This window comes from Larus michahellis, chromosome 17 (assembly GCF_964199755.1).
Source record: "Larus michahellis chromosome 17, bLarMic1.1, whole genome shotgun sequence".
NCBI lineage: Eukaryota > Metazoa > Chordata > Aves > Charadriiformes > Laridae > Larus > Larus michahellis.
In genome coordinates this window covers 2671577-2691806 of record NC_133912.1, presented here as the reverse complement: position 1 = coordinate 2691806, position 20230 = coordinate 2671577, and the positions used below count along the sequence as shown (strand labels likewise).

Genomic DNA, 20230 nt, shown 5'->3' with positions numbered 1-20230 from the left:
AGGGAATTCTGGCAGATCCTCCACTGTGCTGCAGACAAACGACACCGGAGGAGGGATGCAGATACTGTGGGCTGCAAAGAAGTAAGATGTCAATCTGCTTCCCCAAAAAACTAGTGAACAGAACATAATCCAATTATTTTGACCCAATCTTTTTTTTTTTTTTTTCCTTGCAGGAAATACTCCGAGCTCATGTGATGTTATTCAGGTGCACCCACATGTTATGTCTTCCAGGTGTGCCCAGGCACCTGGCCAGCTCGACCTGAAACAGAGGTGTTTTCTTCAAAGCAGCGGATTTACGCAGCAAGGTGAGAGCATTCTTTCAAACACAGTTATGACAACGCATTCCATTTCTCTGTTATTATGGAATTGTTCAACTGTTGCTTTGAACTCTCGTAACCTCAGCCTGCACACAGTGGAAAAATTCAGGATTTGCTCGCCGGAGCATGAGGCTGCAGTTCACAACAACATATTTGCTGCAGTTCTAGCTGAGAGGGCTCGTGTGTCCTGCGTCATGTTAGGTTTGCTCTGCCTTAATTTTGCAGGGACTCTTCTGGAGATTTGTTAACGAGAGTTTTGCTGTCAGAGTAGAATTGATATTTCCCAGTGCTCTATAACCCATTTGCTTGGGAAGGCCGTCTTTATAGCTGTACGTTTTATCAAAGGATCCCAGAATTTGACCCCTGATTTTCAAAATGCTCTGAAAGTTGCTTCTTAGTGAATTTGGCTGAATAGTAGAGGGCCACAGTAATAGCAAGGGCATTTCTTGAAGCAAATTTGGAGTCCTTTTGATCCAGAGACTTGCCAGCTGCAGGCCCATCCAATCAGTAGCCAATTTTCACACTGAAATGTCTTTTTTGCCACCATGGTAAGATTGTCTGGGAAGTTATTCTTTCAGTTGCTGAGGTGTTTAGGAAGGCAGAAAGGAATACACCTAAGACGACTAGGTCATTTTATACTTCCCAGATCAGTCTGATAAGGCTGAATTCATCTCCTTGGTGAGTTGTTTCACCCAAGAATACCCTAAGAAGTTGAATGAGCCACTTCACATCCTTGCAGTCCTCCCCTGATGCAAAAAGTTGTAGTGAAATGTCTCTTTCTCTGTTAATCCTTATAATGAATTCCAGAGCCTGGCTCCCTTTCTCTGCCCTCGCATCACTAATTCCCTGCAGAACTTCTAGGAAATCTGGTGACGCCCTTTTTAATTTTTTTCCTTCCCAAGTTTTGCCCTTACATAGTTTTATTTTGACCCATTCGCTTTCTCTTATAGTGGATGCAGAAAATGTAGAAAAAATATTTTAGAAAGTACTATTTCATGTAGCTAGAGCAATTGCAACACAGCAAAAACACATTAAAGGTGTAATGAAGACTAAAAGGCAATTCAGTGTTCCTGTAGCACCTGCTGGGGGTTTATCTCCTGTCGTCGTCTTTCACCAGGTTTTCTTTAACAGCTGACAAGTTGGTTGATAACATAAATACAAAATCTAAATGAATGAAAGAGCCCTCTACCGTACAGAACGCAGGCTTCTTTCACGATGAAATACTCAATAGTGAATCACGCAATTGTTGAAAAGCTACTGGCAAGCATTTGAGTAGAAGGCGGAATAAAGACTTTTTCCTTCCCTTACTTAAAAGAAATGTTTTTACGTTGCAGGAACCTTTAACGAAGATAACAACTTACACAGCCATAAACTCATTTGATTCTTATTTTTCACTGCAGTGCTTCTTAGATGCTTTTTTGGTAAATTATTTCCTGCCCGTGCCAGATGCTGTTTTCATTCACAATGAAGTAATAGTCTTTTGTGAGTGATATCACAGTATTATACCACAGCCCTTGTTGTGACTTCTCAAATTTAACGTACTGAAATACATTCTTTGTTGGTTGTTTGGGGACTTTTAGATCTAGGGTTTGATTGAAGTCAGTCTGTAACAAAAAAGAGAGAACAGAGCCCGGAGAACTTGGACAGTACGCGATTCGCAGAAAAACACGGAAACAAAAGAAGGGCAAAAAGGAAAAGTTCAAATATTCGATATATTCTGTCTCTTCTTGTATAGACAGAGGAAAAACTTGAAATAAGACTCGTGTAATTCATTGTTTTTCAGGTTTTGAGATGGTGTAGGTATTTATTTGCTGACCCTGCCGAGGGACCCACCCTTGCGCTGGGCTGGAACCTGGGCTGGGGTCCTCTCCTGTTTCATACCACTGCATCGGCCCACGAGCTAAAGCAAGCGTATCCAAATACAAATAAATTCTAGTTCTTCAACTAGACCACAGGGGTCGGCCCTTCTAAACTTAGGAAGTCTGCAGTTCCATTTTAGACATGTGATCTGTGGGTTTCGTGTCATGATGACACAGCTCCATCCTTTGCCGGTATAATGTTTATTAAAACTGGTGTGTGTGTTTGTGCCGGTGTCCATGCGCATCGCAGTGAATCCCTTTGAAGGGTTACGTAAAGGTATATTTTCCAGAAGACAGGACAAATACAAGGGATCCAGTTGAGTTAGTTACAGCCTGATCGCGCAAGGAGTGGAGCGCTCTGAATTTTAAACGCAGGCAAAAGTACCTGCAACCCCCGGGTCCGTGTAAGGTTGTTGGGGTGTGTCTGTGTGTGCGCATGTATATGTATGTGTTTAAGCATAAACTGATCTAAAGACATAATTATACATGCTTATTTTTCCCCCCTTCAGAAGTAAACTGGTAATTATGAAAAAGAAAGTGAAATGGAAGACATTCCTTTTGAAATTGGTAAGTAAATATTTGGTTTCAAATCTTTGCTAAGCAGACGCTTTTTTGGATCGCACTTTAGCCATTCCAGTCAACAAAGGAGCGGGCAGACAGGTCTGTCATCCAGCTGTATTTTCAGGAAGTATAGAAAAGGTCTCGTTAGACTTTTCTAACAGAAAAGAGGGAGACATTTATAATGCCTGATAGAATATTGATATATTTAAACGTGCCGATATATGAGATTTTAAAAAATAGAATACGTGGTCAAATTTTGCCCTCATTGTAGTCCACTGAGACTGCACCAGGTAATATGTTGAGGAAAAATTTAGCCAAAAGCAGTTTTGAGTGAAACTGTTAAAATGCAGATAAATGAAGATGTCTGGCTGACCAGAAGAATCTGTATTCATGTGGCGAATGTTTCATTACTCATACTGCAATGCTTTCTGAAGTATATTTTTGTATCATCATTTCCCATTTTAAATTCAGCTCTTAAATCCCAAAAGGGAATTAACTACCAGCCATTTGCATTTTAAAGGGAAAACTCAAACCTCAATAGAGTGCTCTACTTAAGACTCCTTTTATATAACTTAGCCAATGAGCTACATCTCGGTGGAGACCTTCGGGAGTCAACCAAATGAGCGAGACAAGGCAGGAAAACCTAGACTTGGAAAAAGCCTTGTAATTTTCTTCATAAAATGCAGAATACGCTGGTGTCGGTGTGAAGCTCCTGCGAACCGGCATTTCCATTATCGTGGTGCAAAATGCCTTTAGTGTTAGAGGAGAAATAAGGACCTTCGACCTCTGGCAAACTGGGATGCTAGAGCACAGGCTGCTCTCTTCCCGTGCGCAAGGGGAAATCATAGTAAAAAAAAAAAAAAAAAAAAGAGCAATTTTTAATTCAGCGCTTTGCAAGATATGGGAAAAGAGAATTGGAAAGTTACAGGAGAAGTGACATGGGTTTTGTTGAAACAAAGATCTCTCAGAGTCTGACTCATCGTCTGAGAAAATGTGGTTCAGGAGAGGAATGGAGGGGGCCGTTGTCCCCCTCGGGCCATGGGTTTGCGGGTGGAAGTTGTAGGCGGTCCACTCCTTCCCTTGGAGACATTGGGACTTATCTTCTGCTGAGATGTCCCAGTTCCCTTCAGCTGTGACTTGCTGTATGCCTTTATTCAACTGAAACAGACTTCAAATACATGTATTTCTTCATTTCTTATTGCCAAGAGAACCTATATTCTAACTTCTTGCCGCCTTAGGAGGTTGGAAGCTGGGAAAGCACTGCTACTTCTCATTTGCTTGTGGCCCTTCAAAGAACTGTACGTTTCAAAGGTTATTAAAAAAAAAAAAAAACAACAAACCACAACCCAGTGCAGAATACGAAGCCACTCTCTTAAATGAGTTTATAAATAAATAGTACTAGAGAGCAGTCCGTATTTGGGGCATTTACATTAAAAGTTGTAGAGCCAGGTCTGCCAATGTGAATTCCTGTGCCTGGGAATTCCCAAATCCCACTGATTTTTCTGCCCCCTAACTCTCCGTTGATGACTAGGCTGCTCATCAGCACAAGCCCCTTCGGCTCCTTCCCAAAGCGTGGTCTGGTGCACAACTCCTTTGCAGGGTGCGCGTTTCAAGAAACTAAAATAAATATTCCGGTGTTGACATAAGAGGAATGACTGCGTGCTTGGGAGCCACGAGGCTTCTGATGATGACTGTAACAGGAAATGTACCTTAACGTTTGTTTAAATAGAATGGAACTGCAGCTGATAGCAAATTAAAGGGGGGAGGTTTTGGTGGAGTTATTTCGCTTTTAAGTGCACCCGAAAAATAAGTACTTAAAAATATCACCTGGCTGATGGAAAACAACAGTTCCCAGTAATACAGTTTTGCAGTGTCAGACATGACGCGTCTCCTAGACATTTTAAAATTCCTTATTGTCTGTTCCTGTGTCATAAGGTACTTCCTAACACGCCCTGTTGCTTGCAAACTGAGTAACTGCACAAACAAGTGATGGGGGGGAATAAAAGGCGACTTCAGTGTGCCATAGAAGAGCTTGTTGGCACAGGTTATCTCACGGTGCCTGATGTAACAGGCACTGAATCAGACCTGATGGTGGAGGGAGGGGTAGATTTTTTGGTGTTGAATTGCACTTATCTTCAAAGCTGCTGGAAATGATTCTACGTTTATTCAGCAGGACAAGTCCTGAGGTTTTTATATTCGATGTTGTTCATTGCCGTTGCCATTTATTAAGATGATTTGGCTTTTAATCCACCAATGAATACTGAATGAAGAATTCAGTCGTGAGTCAGATCTCTTCTTTTGCTCACCAGTAACACAAGCCATTTTTATTTTCAATTTCAGGTTTCTTTTACAGTACAGGACAAAAATAAATTACGAGTGGAAAGAAGTTAAAATTGTTCCTCTTGAGCACCTCTCCTGCATCAATGCTTAATCCTTCCATTATGTGTGATATCATAAATCATTCTGCTGTAATATTTGACGCACACATTTGTGGGACAAATTCAGATCTAATATGAAAGCTGCAATAATACTGACTTATGTGGAACTGCAGCTAATTATAACATATTTGAATTTTCATCTTTCATGAAAGACCTCTATAAAATGAACAACCTTTCACACTGCCGAAATGAGACTGAGTGAGACGGGCGAGCAGACGAGAGGAGAGGAAAGAAACGTTGTCCAAGGACAACAAGAGAAGTCTTAGCATCATAATGAGCCTATATTTGTAAAAAATATGCTCAGTTCTTGGTGGATTTTTTGTTTAATTGTGTTTTTTTTTTCTCTTTAAGCTCTCATACGGCTTCTCTACCACAAACTGCACATTTAATTTGGAATGGTTCGGTTGCCTTGGTCTTTGAACAACTGATCCTACCATCTTCAAAGACTAAAGGACATGTCTGTCTGCACAGGTGACCTAGAAGAGATAAAGATGACAAGACGCCTTCAGCCCGTTGTAGGAAGATATTAGGATGCAAGACGGTGAGAGTTTACTGACTGTTTTCTGCCATGCCGCCTCTCCTTCCTCTCGTCCCCCCAGTGTCTTGACTATGCCTTTATTTGTAGGACCTCTAGACCTTTTGAGTTCCCCGTGTCAGGTGAAGTGTTTGCTAGAGCTCTTTGAAGAAGTATCAGGCGTCGTTCTGCCTGGAGATCCTGCCAGTGCCCAAAGCCTCGCATCCATCGGGAGAGAGAAAACGAGCAGCATAACTACCCAGGTTGTATACTGTGATGTTTTGCTAAAAAGATGGTTAGGCTCTCTTCTATTCTTGCATGTGGGATCCGAAATCTGAGTGTGGGCTCATTACTTGATTGAATTATGTATCAGAGGTAATTTCCTTTCCTGGATAGTGAATCCTACAGATGTGCTAATCTATTCCAAAAAGGATTGCTGGTGTCTTTCAGACACTCCTTTTGTCTTGGGCAGTCTTCCTCTTCAGACAAACAAATTGTCCAGTTAAATTCACCGTGATGATTGGTCTTGCCCTCCATCTAGAAGATGAGAGATCATAGACTGAGCATGTTTTCCATATGCTAAGATTCGTCTGCAGAGTACTGAAGGAGCAGCGGCTCCCTTTAGCAGCCACGCTCTCGTTGTGCTAGCCTCAAGCATCCTTGATTGATGTATTTTTCATTTTCCGATCCATTGCCACCTTTTCTGTGCTGATGTGCTTCAGCAAAGCAGTAACATCTCCAAACCTAAAAGAAGGGGTTGTTTTGAACTTTACAGTTATGGGAGATGGTGTATTAAGATTAGGATTGTTACCGTAACGATCTGTTACATGGTGTAGGCAAGGATCGTGCTGTTTGAGATGAACATAGAACAAACTGCCGTTTAAATCCCTTCCCTGCTGGAAAATCTCAGAACACCTGCATGAAAGCCAGATTAATGGCCCTGTTTTGGGCACAGAACAGAGCAGCTGGAAAACGGACTTTTTCTCTCTTCCTCTCTTCCCTGCCAAGCCCTTTTAAGGATGTCTTTGAGTAGAAACAGAAAGGCTTCTTGTCCACCACTATTTACTGCGCCGCTTCCTTTTCACAGATGCTTGTGCTGGTTTTCCTCAAGCCTGCAATTACTCCACTTCTCCCTGTTCTTAAGGTACGATTCCACTTGCAATGCATCTGTTCTTACTTATTCTCCATCCTTTCACTTATCTAAACTCCATTCTATTCCCATAGAAATGACCTTTCCTTTTTTTCAACTCCTGTCTGCCTTGCATTGTCTTTCAAGACCTTGAAGGTCTCTGCATCTTTCCTGTTACCTTCTTTCTATGAAAGATCTTCATCCTCTGTGTATACCTTACATCTTAAGCCCAGTTTCTTCTGCGGTTTCCTTCATCTCATTGCCGCTGGGCTTTCTACACCTCATCTGCAACGCGTTGTCCTTCAGACTTACAGATGGAAGGCTGAGTTGCAAAACCGCAGGCACTGTGGACTTCCACAAAGAAATTCTGCGGCCAAATATGGATGTCCAATTCCACAGCAGGTTGGCAACTTTCTGATGTTATTTACGGGGTTTGGAGAAGTATGATTTCCCAAAGGCACTTACATAGCTGGATGTTGGCTCAAGTTTTAGTTGACTAATAAAAGTTTTCCATTGCATTATGCCCCTCATACAGCCTATTTAACAGATAGAAGTCTTGTCCTAAGCGCAGTATGGCTCGTGATGATTGTGGCAGTCCACTGTCCGTCATTCATGCAAGTTTGGTGGTATATTTTTTTCTAGAAGCACCATTTAGTATTTCTTACATTGCTGAATGGTGCCTGAATAAGGAGTTCTCTTTACTCAGGCCCACCAGATGCTGTAGCCATTTTCTAAATTCAGTTTGTATTCTACCTTCTGAATCCAAGGCTGACTCAGCCCTACCTCTGCAACCTCTAACTTGCGCGTATCTGTCACGTAGAGCTCGTACGAATGATGTGATCCACCATTTAAATCTTCAATCAAGTTTTTTAATTAAAAGAGCTGCATAACACTACCATTCACGGGCTAGATCAATTTTATGCTTTAATTTGTGGAGTGTTAGAGAATAGTGAGAATATTCAGAGACTCTCACTGAACGCGTTCTCCAGGTAGTGGCAGGATCTCAGCACACCAGTTTGCTAAAGTTGCTGCTCCCAGGGACTTTAATGGTACCGGACAAATGCCTCGCCGACTGCCGGTCACCCTTTTTATCAAGTTTAATATTGCCTTTCAGGGCACTTTTTGGCAATCGTAAATATGCACTTTCCATTTACACAGTTGTGGCCTTGCGAGTGGTAATGGGCAGAGATGCTCACTTGAAACATCTCTTACAGAATAAACAGTAGCAGCCGAAGGTGAGGATGGGATTCTCAGTGCTTCGTTAGCACACACGTGCTGGGAAAAGGGCATTTTTCCCTCCACTGGGGAGGACTGGTCTCTGTACGAAGGGAAATCTTCAGATTTTAATTTGTCATTTGTTTTTTTTAGGTAGTGAACTACGCGCTGATGGCCTTGGTTTTGAAGGGGAATGTTGCGGCAGGACTTCGGCTATCACGTGCCAGCGCGTGCAGCGTAGCACTAGGAGCGGGCTGCGGTACTGGAGGTGAGAAAGAAGCTGAGGTCGTACCTCCTGCTTATCTGTGAGGCTTCTCTAAAAGTCACCAGATGGAAATCGCCTTTCGGAAAAACGAGGATAACGCTGTTGTCGTCAAGGCTGTCTCAGTAAAGAGACTCTAAAGTGAATCAGGTACCTGTTTGCTGTGTCGTGCCTGTGTACAGGGATGCCACTTTCTTTTAGCAGCCAATATCCTACCATAAATTATTATTTCTGAATAAGTTGGGGCAGAGGACTAGGTGTGTTCTGGTTGTGCTGTTGCTTTGTCCTCTGACGCTGGCACCACGTTGCTGTGGAAATTCAGACTCTCATGAGGACCCTCCTATTTTGCATGTCTCTACTTTGACATTTGTGACTTGATTTCAAGAGGTACTTGGTGACCTGCAGCCAGTTACTTCCCCAAAAATCAAGTCTTCACATCCCCCAAATTAACAAGCCCTTCTTTTTTTTTTTTTTTTTTTTGTTGCAGTCTTTTCAACATCCTCTAAATGTGTTAGCTCACAGCGGGGTTGTGAACATTAATTAACACTCACCAAGCACCATGTAAATATTAAGTATTAAAAGTATATTAATTATATAGCACTTCATATGCTATATAAATTCAACCTCGAATGAAAGCCCCTCTCCAAAGATTCATAAAGACCTTGTACTTTTTCGCCTGGGGAGAAAGAAAAATACCTCCCTTATGAAGAAAAGGGAAAAGCTTAACTCAGAATGTCCTGTTATTTACTCATGTATTGATATTGCACAATAAAATATTTACATTAAAATGTATCCCTTTTCAAAAAGAACTTGTTCACTCCATTTTCCAACTGAATTTGGCCAAGTTGAAAAGAAAATTATATATGCCAGAGGACTGCAGTAAAAGAGATTTAAGGGTTTTCAAATACTATAAAAAAGAGACTATAATAAGTGACTAGTGGACCAGTCAGCTGTTTTAATTAAAACTGGGCTGCTTATTGATCTATCGTACAGATTTACCCCCATCTGCAACGTTTCAGCAATATTCCCTGCAACCATTTCAGAAAATAGCGCTTGTAAGAGAACACTAAAGAATATGGAAGCTGAGAATGGAAATGTTTTATATCTATGCAACATTCTGTACAAAGATACTTTTTTTTTTTCCACCCCTTGTTAAGCACCTTATGTGTTTTCATACAAAAATTAAAGTGAATATATAGAATCTGTAGGATACTAGTTTTCTGACCTAATTCTAATGGGCTCACTGATTGTTATTGCTTTAAAAAAAACCCCAGAAGTCTAAAATTTATTGGTTTGTATCACATTTTTAAAGGTGTCATCTAAAAATGTTCTTGCCACTGAAACCAGCAGGAGCTTTAGTGGTTACAACTTCAAGGTGGGCATTTGTCGTCCATGAATTGATTAAAATACGTTCTCGTTGTGAAAGCCAAAGAAAATACCAAAAAGGGACTAATAAATGTTTCGCACCAGTATGGAAGGGCTACTGTATCAGCAGCTGTGCTTGGTCGCTCTGCTTGTTCCTGAAGGGCTTGATTTTTTTTAAATTTCGTTTTATTAGTGATAAAGGAACCAGAAGCATGGCTGTGTCACACCGAACTGGGGAAGGGGGGGATGTATCACAGGGATAAAAGCCCCTTCTTTATTTACAGGTTACGGCGGGCTTTGATGTCTTTACAGAGGTGTCATCTTCTCTTCCAGGTAGTGGGAGTCCTCGGTGTTGGTGGCAGGATGGCGCAGCTTACGATTATTCTTCCATAGCTGTATTTTAAGATATAAAAGAAAAAAAAAAAAATAAGAAAAAGCACAACTTGTGTTGGTTTTTATTGGGATGCAAGAAGGGCTGGGAGCTTGCTGGTAGCACCATGGGTCAAGGGTTTTAAGAAACTGGGGATAGATGTAGAGACGGTTTTATTTTGAGAGTGGGAAACCTCACTCTTTTCTTTTTAGGTGTTTTCTTCTGTTACCTCAGGAAACCCCCTCCTTGTCACTGTAGTGGGGAGAAAGAGGGCTTTTAGTCCACAGCCCCCCACAGCGCCATACTACCCTTTAGGCTTCTCGGGGTAAGGAAGTTGCACGCAGACGGTTAATTTCTGCACCAGCCTTAAAATAAAAGAGGGGTGGAAAATCCCCCCGGGGTGTTTCCCCGCCCGGCGTTTCCCCTGAGGGCCTCCCCGCCGCCTCAGCCCTCAGCTGTGGCCGCCATTTCCCGGCGGGGAGAGGGGAAGGAGCTCCGTCCCCCCTGGGCGGGGCATCCTGCCCCGCGCCTCCTCCTATTGGCTGGCAGCGGGGAAGGGAGGCGTGGCTCCCTCTTCCAGCCACCCTTATTCACCCGGAGGCGGGGCCAGCTTTCCTCCTCGGCGCGGCGATTGGCCGTCAGCCGGGGTGCTGCGCGACGTCACTCCCCCGCCTCGCCGCGATAGGGCAGGGTGGGCGGGGCGGGGCGGGGTTTGGCGAGGCGGCTCCCGAGGCGGCCGCCGAGGCCGCAGTAGCGCTTGGGCGGCGGCGGAGGAACGACCATGGGCTCCGCGCTGCGCTTCCCCCTCCTGCTCCTCCTGGGGCTGGCCGGCCCCGCCGCCACGCTCGCCGGATACATCGAGGTGGGTAGGGGGCCGAGGGGCGGCCGTTGGGGTCGCGCGAGCGGCCGTTGGGGGCGCGCGGGGCGGCCGTTGGGGGCCCGGCGCCCGCCGCCCTTCGCCTCAGGGCGGCTGAGGCGGCGGGTGCGGCCCCGCTGCCGCCGAGCTCCCCCCCCCCACCCCGGGGGTACCGCGCATTGTCTGGCGGCGGCTGAGGGTGGAGGAGAGGCGGCTGGGGGGGGGTGGGAAACAGGGCTGGTGGGACTTTTTCGCCATTTTAGGGTGTTTTTTTGCTTCTCCCCCGCCCCAAGCTGCGTTATCGTTCGGGGTCAGCCCGCAGCTGGGCTGCGGGGGTGAGGGAGAAAGGTGAGCGGTGTGTTGGGGGTGTCTATGCCCGCACGGAGGGACCTGGAGGTTGACCAGCTTCTGCCAGACCTTCTCGGGGTAGGTGGTGATGGGTTGGCGTTTTCCCCCTGTTTTCGGGAAAACACTCCAACCCGATACCGCAGGTCTCTTATCTGGCATGGTTTAGCGGCTTCATTTCACGGGGATGCTTGGGGTTTGGGGTTGCTTTTTTTGTTTTTTTTTTTTTTTTTTTTTTTTTTTTTTTTTTTTTTGAGTAGTGACCTCTGCATTCTTGGCACGGCAGCAAGAGCTGTGAGCTTGAGATTGGTCTAGAAGCTTAGAAGAGTATTAGAGGGCAATTTCGTAGAGAAAAGCCTCGGTTAAACGAATCCATTTGGTTGCTATTCGTTTGATCGATCCCGACTAAATCTTCGGGTTTGGACTGTTACCTTATCTTTCTGAGGGGATGCTTCAGCCAAGTGTGAAGGGTGTGAATTTAACATAGAAATGGTTTAGGTGCTGCGGTTTATATATATATATACACAAATATATGTGTGTGTATATATTACATTTGTATCTCTATATATGAAAGTAATTGGAGAGGAAAATTCTAACTTTATCCCTAAAACTAAAAACTTTGTGTAATCTAGCTAGCTCAACGACAAGATGGATAGGAAAAAAATCTTGTCCGTTTAAAAACTTTACCCTGTAACCTATGTGTCAAAGTGAAACAGCAAAACAAAGAGCAAAGTACGTGCTGAGCTTCAAACATGGCACATAAATAGAGTTTAATAATCTACGCCTGGATGTTGTTTGGAAATGCAAAACGGCTACATCCGTCTTGTTTATGTTCTGCGTTATTTAGGGATGGATAAAGAACAGGCTTGTGGCTACCTGTGAATGGCTTGATTTGACAGTTTACAGTTAAATTTAACAAGCTCGGTTAAGCGGAACATCTACCTCAGTGCGATGCAAAAATCTGAGGCCCTAAGCTGGTGGTAATTACTAACTGGCAATAAGCATGGTTCTGTAATTTTTTTTTTTAATACGTGTTGTGTGACATTAGTCTAGTCAATGACTTTTGCTTATTCAGCCACTATGGAGCAATAGTATTCCACCTACTTTGTACCAGTCCTTCTCTTAAATTTCTGTAAATCAGTGGAAAGTGGTGATAATTGTCTTTGGAAAAAACTTGTGCGGAGGTTATCTTACAGGGAAGATAACTCGGGACTCGGTAGGGCTGCTCTGGGGGAGTCTGGTGTTGGCTAGATCAGGTTCCTTGGCATTGCTGCAGTGGTAGGGGACTGTCCTGGCTGCTCTGCGGTGGCCGGGGTAAATCCGATCCCTTCCACCTGTTTGGAAACTCCTCTAGCAGTCGGTCACTTCCTCTGCCATATCCGAGACAAATTCGGCTGCTATGCGCATCCCTTCTGGAAGCTGCTGCTTATGGACGTGTGCTACAAAATGCCAACTTGGAAAACAGATCTAGCTGTAATTTTATTCCGAAGCCTGGTGTCCCTCTGAAGAAGCAGAGCGCAGGATTTGCGGGTCGCAGGGTTGGCAAAGGGTCTGGCACAGAGGGGAGAGCAGCAGCATCACACCTCGGCACCCCAGGAGGGGCTGGCAGCCCCAGAGAATGGGGGTGTTGACCTCTTTAAAAAGGATTAAAACGAAACCGTTTCTGCTCGTTCTTTTTCAGAGGATCGCGATCGGGTTGGTTTTACAGGCTGTGGGTTCGCTCCCAACCTGCAGCAGTCTCATCTCCGCGACTGGGTGTATTGGCGTGGGGTTATGTCAGTGCAGCGGGCTGTCCTCGCTGCCTCCGCGCTCTGCTCAGCCCTTCCTGCGGCAGAACGTGCATCCTCTGAAGGCATGACAGCCACCTTCATCTGCTGACACAAAATGTCAACTGTGACATTTTAATTCTTATTTTTGCTGCCTCCTCTCCCATTGTCTTCTCTGTGGGGGACTGCAGCTCTGGAGTCTTTATAGCTGCTGGATTTTCTCAAGAATAGGGTCTCGATGCAGAGCTTAGGAAGCAAAATGGTTACTGTTCTTGGTTCTTCTACTGTGATACTGTGACTGTTAGTGGATGCTATCAGGTAATGTGATGAAAATATGCAAGAGATTGATTTTTTTTCAATAATAAAGATGATGTTTGAAAGTGTACTGGATTTTAGGAAAATGCGTAGCAATGTCTGCAATTATTAGTTTAGTTGGATTGGCACGGTCCCATTAGTTGGATTTTCTTTCGCTTGATTATCTTAGCCACCAGTCCCTGTCCCTAGAACACCCGGTAATCTTCTTATCAACTACAATTTGGTTTTCTTTCTTTCCTGCACAGAGGAAGGGGAGTGGCAGATTATTTTTTTTTTTAATTATTGGTATGTGAACCTTTGAGTAGGGCGTTTCCAAGGGCTTGTCATAAGTGACAGTCATTCTTTCAGATCATCCTGTGGTGATGGCAGATAACCTTTGACAGTCTCTCTTTCAAGTGAATTTGAATAGAAGAGTTTAGAGAAATCATCGATACCCAGCAATTAATGTTTTTCTTTCCATACTAGTATGTGTCCTAGGGTTTTGTCTGAGTTCAGTGACTGCTGTGTTTTGCTTGCGAAGTCCCTGAGAACTTCAAATAGGACTCTGATGCCAATTGGAAAAAGAAAATAAATCTATTCTAATTTAATCTGTAGTCCAATGATAAACTACTTCTGCTGTGCCCTCAAGGCCTTTAAAGATGCAAAGTTTCTTTTTTACCACTTGACCTTTTTGTGTAATCAAATCTGAGGCGATGCAGACTCGATACAGCTTTTTCTTAATCATGTTTGGTTTTAGTGGTCTTTTTCCAAAGCTATCTTTGAATGCTTATGTCTGTTACCTGTCTGTTTCAAATGACCAGGATTGGGGGTGAGAAAAAACAACAGTGTGTTTTGCTGCAGAATTGTGAGTTTCATGTTATTATTTTTGTATTGTATGTTTAAATTCTCACTGACAAAAATATCAGTCTTGTGCCATTTCTGCAGACCTTGGGGACTTCTAATTGCCTGCTGCATTGAACAAAGAACTCCACCTAGGGGAAATTTCCACTTCTGTGTTGAGGTCCTGAGTAGAAACAGCTCAGTAAAATTCCAGTCTTGAGCATGTGGCCTTTGGTTTGCTTTCAGTTCCTAAAACTTCGCTTGCCAGTGTGTGTTAGGAAATACACTTTCATATGAGAGCGATTATATGCAATGCCTCTTCTAAGCCTCAGCAAAAGCTTCTCTGAAGCAGAGATATGTATAAGGAAGTAAAGCTAATCAGAGGGACATCTGATATTGCAGAGGGGCTGTGGAATTGCTGCTGCGTTGTAGAATGCTACATAAAGGTAAGCTTTGCTCTTTGGAGAAGGCCTTCAGCTCTCCTTGCTTCACATATGAAATAGTTACGACCTTTCTTAAATGTTATTTAGGCATTAATATCTCTACCAGGGATTGAATTATTTTTTTTGTTAATATGTTCTTTGCATCGCCTGAGAGTTATTCAAAACCTATTCTGTAGGTGGCTTTAGCTGGATGTGAGCTTTATTATTACATACTGCTCCTCCTTCAGCGCCTTATGGTGCAAGGAAGCATTAATGCACTGTGTTCTATATGCCAGTTAGGCTTGTCTCCAAATGTTGCTTGTAAAAATTCTGCCTTTGTTTTTTTTCTTATCTACGTGTCTTTTGGAGGCGTATGGACTCCATCTTGTAAACATAAGTTATTTTAACTGTAGCATCTGCTTCTACAAATATACTTAAACCGTCACCTTGTTCTTCAGTTGAAAATACAAGAGGAATACACTATCCCCAACTGTCTCTTTCTCGTTAGAACAACAAAGCCTTTACCTCTGCTTCTAGACTTCGGCATTTCAGATTCTTCTCATTAACTACTTAGGTCTTCTAAATTGATGTAATCCTTTAGATGCTTGCTCTCATGCTACTTATGTGCAGTAAAACTTAGTATCATTGATTTTTAGTTCGTGCAGTCAGCACCTCTGAAACACGTTAATTTAAGATGATGCTCGCTCTTAATTGGAATGCTTCAAATACTTGCAATGGCCTAGAAACCATCTGGTAAGGCTTTTAATTCAGAACTGTACTTGAACTTGCAAGATTGCTCCTTTTTTCTCCAAAAGTGTTGTCTACACCCATAATGGGCATGCTCTGCTTTCTCTGCTAGCAGCGAGTTTGTCACGGGCAAATGGGATACTCTGTCTTGAGTTTTACCTTACTGTTTACTTTAAATTGAGTCCCTATGGTACTTTGACTATATTAATTTTGTACTTTCCATTCCGATATCTTCATTTTCAGCTTTTTGCTGTAGGTGCCAATAAGTCTGAGGTTTGTTGGGAGAGGGAGAGGAAATGGATTGACAATGTTGTGCAAAGTCTTAAAAGTAACTCTTCCATATTTGTTTATTTATTTAATGAATGCTTACCAATGTGGATTATTATAAAGCAGTAAGAAGGAAGACGTGAATGGAGAAAGTGGTCAGGTTTCTCTTTATCGTTAATTGACCAAAGTGGCATTCTTTTTTTTTTTTTTTCATACTATTTCTTTCAATGGCTCCTTGCTGGATACAGTAGGCTAAAAGGTGTCTTCAGCATGTTACTGCTGTTGTGTAAATAGGGCAAGCTGTATTTCAGGTTGGGTGCAGTTGGGGGAAAAAAACAAATGAACCTTCACTCCTGAGGGGCAGCACGCAAGGAAATGTGTGTTTCAGGAGAAATAGTTTGGCTGGGGTTTTTTTAGAGTTATTTCCTAACGTTAGAATTGCACTTGTTTTAATCTATGAATTCCTGCAGCTGTAAGCAGGGATATACTCCACATGTAGATCTTACACGTGAATAACGCTTTTTTTTTTTTTAAACTTCGGCACTAGATTTACTCCCTTCACCCCCATCTGCCTACTTGGTCGGAGTTAAATATATGTTTCTGACTGTGCTTTCTGTAAGCTCTGTCTCATGTGAGAACATGGAAAATCAACATAGAAAAGAAGACAGAAGTGAAATTCACTTTCTGGCGTGGCTTTGAAGTGGTTGATAAGTTCTAGTGCTTGCTCCACGGTCTGATTGGGTTGATGTTGAAAATGCAAAATTTCATCTTTGTGTGCGTTTGTAAAAGTTGTCCAACTTGGGGTGAATGATCAGAACACTAATGTTCTGCAAATGGTGTTAAACTAATCTTTCTAGCAGCAAAGCATAGCCTGCTTGGCTTTATGTAATCAGGTGTCCACCTGATCAGAAACGCATGCGGCTAAGCTGCTTACCAGCACTTCATTTTCAAGTATTACAGTGGGTGTTTTGTATATAGCTGGTGGAGAACAGAATGCCTTCGCTATTTTTGCAAGCTTGACCCATAGATGCATTAAATTTAGTTACAACGTTTTGGTGTCGTATTTTGTGCTGTCAGCCACAATCGTGTTCTTGTACAAGATCATGCATTGCAGACCTTCGTTTTGGTTTATATCGTTAGCGGTGTGCTAGTCACTCTTAACGAGTGTGCAGAGTCAAATGCTGTCGCTCTCCGTGGCATTTGATGTTTCATTTCACTTTCCATTTTCATTGGCGACAATGGGAAGTCAAATCACATGTTGGTTCTCTGTGCTTCCTAAGGAAAGGAACTGATGGATGAGGCACAGTCCAGAAAGGCTTTTGTTGCCTGCTGCAGGCAAGCCTGGTTCCTGAACATGTACGGATGTATGTCTTCATCTGTTTTAGAGATCAAGACTTGATCTCTGCTGGCCAAGCTGGCACAGTAGTCTGGGGGGACCGCTGCTGCTGTTGTTGGGCTACCATGGTGTTGGTGTGCTGACTGCAAGGATAATGGCTTCACTTGAGGTGGCTTTTTTCCCTGCAGACTTTTTTTTCCAAAGATGACAATGTTATGCCTTGCAGTAACATCATTTAGCAGTGGTTTGTGGGAAGTCTTAGGTCTCAAGCCTGCTGAACAGTGTCTGGCTACAGAGTTTAATCTTCTGTGTGGGTGCCCTTCTGGGGAATTCCTCTCCTGAACCTTTGAAAGTTTCGCTGGTTATTTCAGCTCCCGGGATTTCCTGCACAGATGAGCAGTGCGGCAGCTTGCTGTGGCTAGGCAAGGCCTTTGGTTGATGAAGTGGGGTCTGAAGTTGTTATTCCATGCAGCGCGTGAGCTTCAGAGTTTAGAGAGGAGACAAAATCAATAATACTTGTTTGGCTCGGGTGGCTTTTCTGTGCTTTGAGACTAACTGAAAATCATTACGAAATGATGACTTTGAGTTCAAATTATTCAAGTCACCAAATATAAAGGACATAAATTAGATGCAGCCTGAAAAAAAAACCCAAAAAACCACAGAAGGTGGGAGGTGACTCTTGTTCCCGGTTGTCTCAGTAAAGCTTTGTGTGTCTTAGCTCTGAGGTAAGGCACCGAGTCATCAGCAGAGTTACGGTTCTCCTCGACTGTTGGTAACGTGACTAACACATGGTATCATGCAGAGGTGCGGCGTGGATGGTAACTGTGCTTCGACACTCGGATTCCAGGCTTTGGCTCAGTGACAGGAGTGCATTTAAGTAATTTCATGCAGTAAGCCTCTCTCTAACAAAATTACAACAGTCAAAACTGTGTTTTGATTCAGGTCAAGGACAGAGAGAGACACATACGAGTACACAGAGGTGGTTCCTTACTCTAGCAGTAGGTTGATACTTGGTGGAGTATCCATTTAAGAGTAGCTAATTACCATCTCGTTACTGACGACTTCATGTTTAAATAAAAGTAGCGTTTAACCTTGAAAGTTCCCTCACTCATTTAGGTCTTTTCTCCGCCAACAAGCGTTTGCAGCTCAGGTTCTATTTTCAAATCAATATGTTCTGATGTTGGTCAGCATGCTGTGGTTTTGGGGGAGGGTTTATTTTGTGGGGTTTTTTAATTCTTGCATTCGAGAGTGTTTTATTATTCTGTTAACTCTCTACTATAACAGAGGCTTGCATTTTCTCACACCACTGCTGTGCTTGGGTTCTTTAATCTGCCACCTCAAAGCACCAAAATAGTCAGTGAGGAGACCTCAAAAATGGTCTGCTGATGATGTTGTTGCAAAGATGAAACAGCGCTTTGGTAACTGCTTGGTATTTTCCAGGAGTCGCCCCATGCTAACTTCAGTTCTGAGACGCTTAAATCAAAAGCCAAACATTTGCATTTTTAATCTTTGGGCTTTTCTTTAAAGGCTCTTATGTTATTTTTAGCTCCAGCTCCCTGCCAAAAGCTTTGTCCCTTTTCTTTTGGATTTTGGGTTGATGAATCCTCCTAGTTATGATGTCATTGCGTAGTGTGAAGTGACAGCAACAAAAAGAAAAATCTTGCCGATACCATCTGTTAGAATAAACATTATGCACTCGTGCTAGATTTCAAGCGGATTTGGATTGCATATTCACAACAGAAGCTGGTCTGTGCTTAGACGTATGGTAACCTCCAGCATAAAGCTTTTAATCACCGAATTCTCTATGTGGTTTTGGACTTGGCGTGACACATTGCCCGGTCTAAGTTAAGTAGTAGGTGTTTTTTTATCAGTGTTTTATCTTTTCCCATTCATATTGGGAGTAGCAACTTGCCAAAAATGGTCCTAGAGGAATCTGCATGAATTAGTTTAATTCACTAATACCAAACGCTGGTTGACTTCTTACGCTGGTAGTCTTACAATAATTGTGGCCTGAAATAGAGAGGGCCAGATTTGCTTTAATCTGCTAAGTATTCCTCTCAAAAGATTAAATGCAAAATGTCGATTCAAACCTGTGGTTTGAGTTCCCAGTGAATACATCGGCATCTGAACGTGAGTCTTTCTGTGCATAATTTATCAAAGCTCTTGTTGAAGAAATTGAATTTGATGTCTGGTTCGTTTTACGCAGCAAGATCACATAGGCGTTTAGAAACCCTAAAGAATGAAACAGTGTCAGCATCCAAGCTAAGCCCATTAGCCTGCGTAACGGTCTTGGCCAAAGATTAATTCTCAAGTGTAGGGTACGGCAGTGCCCATGCATGCACTTAAATGTTGCTGCCTGTCAGGAAAAAAGGAAACTGAGAAATTGTTGAGGGCGCACGTTATCGTGGAAACCAGTTATTACTCTTGAATGGAGCAGGACGCTCGCAGCTCCCATTTGGACTGGTGGAATAAGATTAAGTGCCTCTAAGTAGTTTGAGTTGCAGGGTTTCAAATAACCGCTTCATTTCCAGAGTCTAAGTAGAGCCTTGTAGCCTCAGCGCTGGAAGCATCAAGCGGTGGAGGAGGTTTTTTTTTCTCTTGGTAGCCAGCCAAAAAAGTTGGGCTCTTGTGTTTGCGACATGTTGGTGTATTAGAACTCAGCCTTTGGAGATGAGTGTACACAGTGCTGCGGACTTACCTGGGCAAGTGCCAGACCCCAGAAGAGGCTGAATGAATTCTTGATGGGGGCCGTGGAATGAATTTAGGATATTTCTGTGGACATGGGAAGCTTGGGCATCATGTCACAGCAGAAGAGACTCGCTGGAGGCTTTAAATACAGGAAAAAAAAAAAAGTGTTCCTGCCCCCGTCACTCCTGATAAATGCTGTCTTGTTCAAATTGCATCAATACTTGCTCTGCAACAAAGCTAGTCAGTATGTGGATATTCTGTTTAGGGCAACAGCCGCTTTCTCGGAAGCAATTTCCCAATAACAAAGGCAGGAGATGAATGGCCTGCCAGAGCGCAGGCTTGATGCAATGTAATATTTTGCACTGCTGTATCCCTGCGTTATCCGCAGCTGGCTTTATGGTCTGAATCACAGCTTGTGATTTGCTTAGGTCCTTCACTTTCTGCCTGCGTGCTTATGCTTTTGGTTTTATCGGTCTTTTCATTGTACACATGTACAAGATATATTTGAGTTTGCGAATAAGAGCTTACACTGAGATGAAGTCTGTTACCGACATTTGAATCCATAGTACTGTGTTTTAGATAAATTAATCCTTCATTTTAAATGCTTGCGTCTTGCTTCAGAAAGTCTTCATGTCTCGG

At 43.0% G+C, this 20230-nt stretch overlaps 1 protein-coding gene across 8 annotated transcripts in view; it reads left to right on the top strand.

Moving 5' to 3' along the window:
• The first annotated feature begins 10732 nt into the window (after positions 1-10732).
• APLP2 (amyloid beta precursor like protein 2) overlaps positions 10733-20230 on the top strand; it is a 48207-nt gene continuing 38709 nt past the window's right edge. For all 8 annotated transcript variants that reach the window (XR_012583982.1, XM_074560838.1, XM_074560837.1 and 5 more), the window contains exon 1: positions 10733-10892. Coding sequence is in view for 7 of the 8 variants with exons in the window: in XM_074560838.1 (XP_074416939.1) it covers positions 10812-10892 (81 nt within the window). In the remaining variant the exon portion in view is untranslated. The remainder of the gene's footprint in view (positions 10893-20230) is intronic.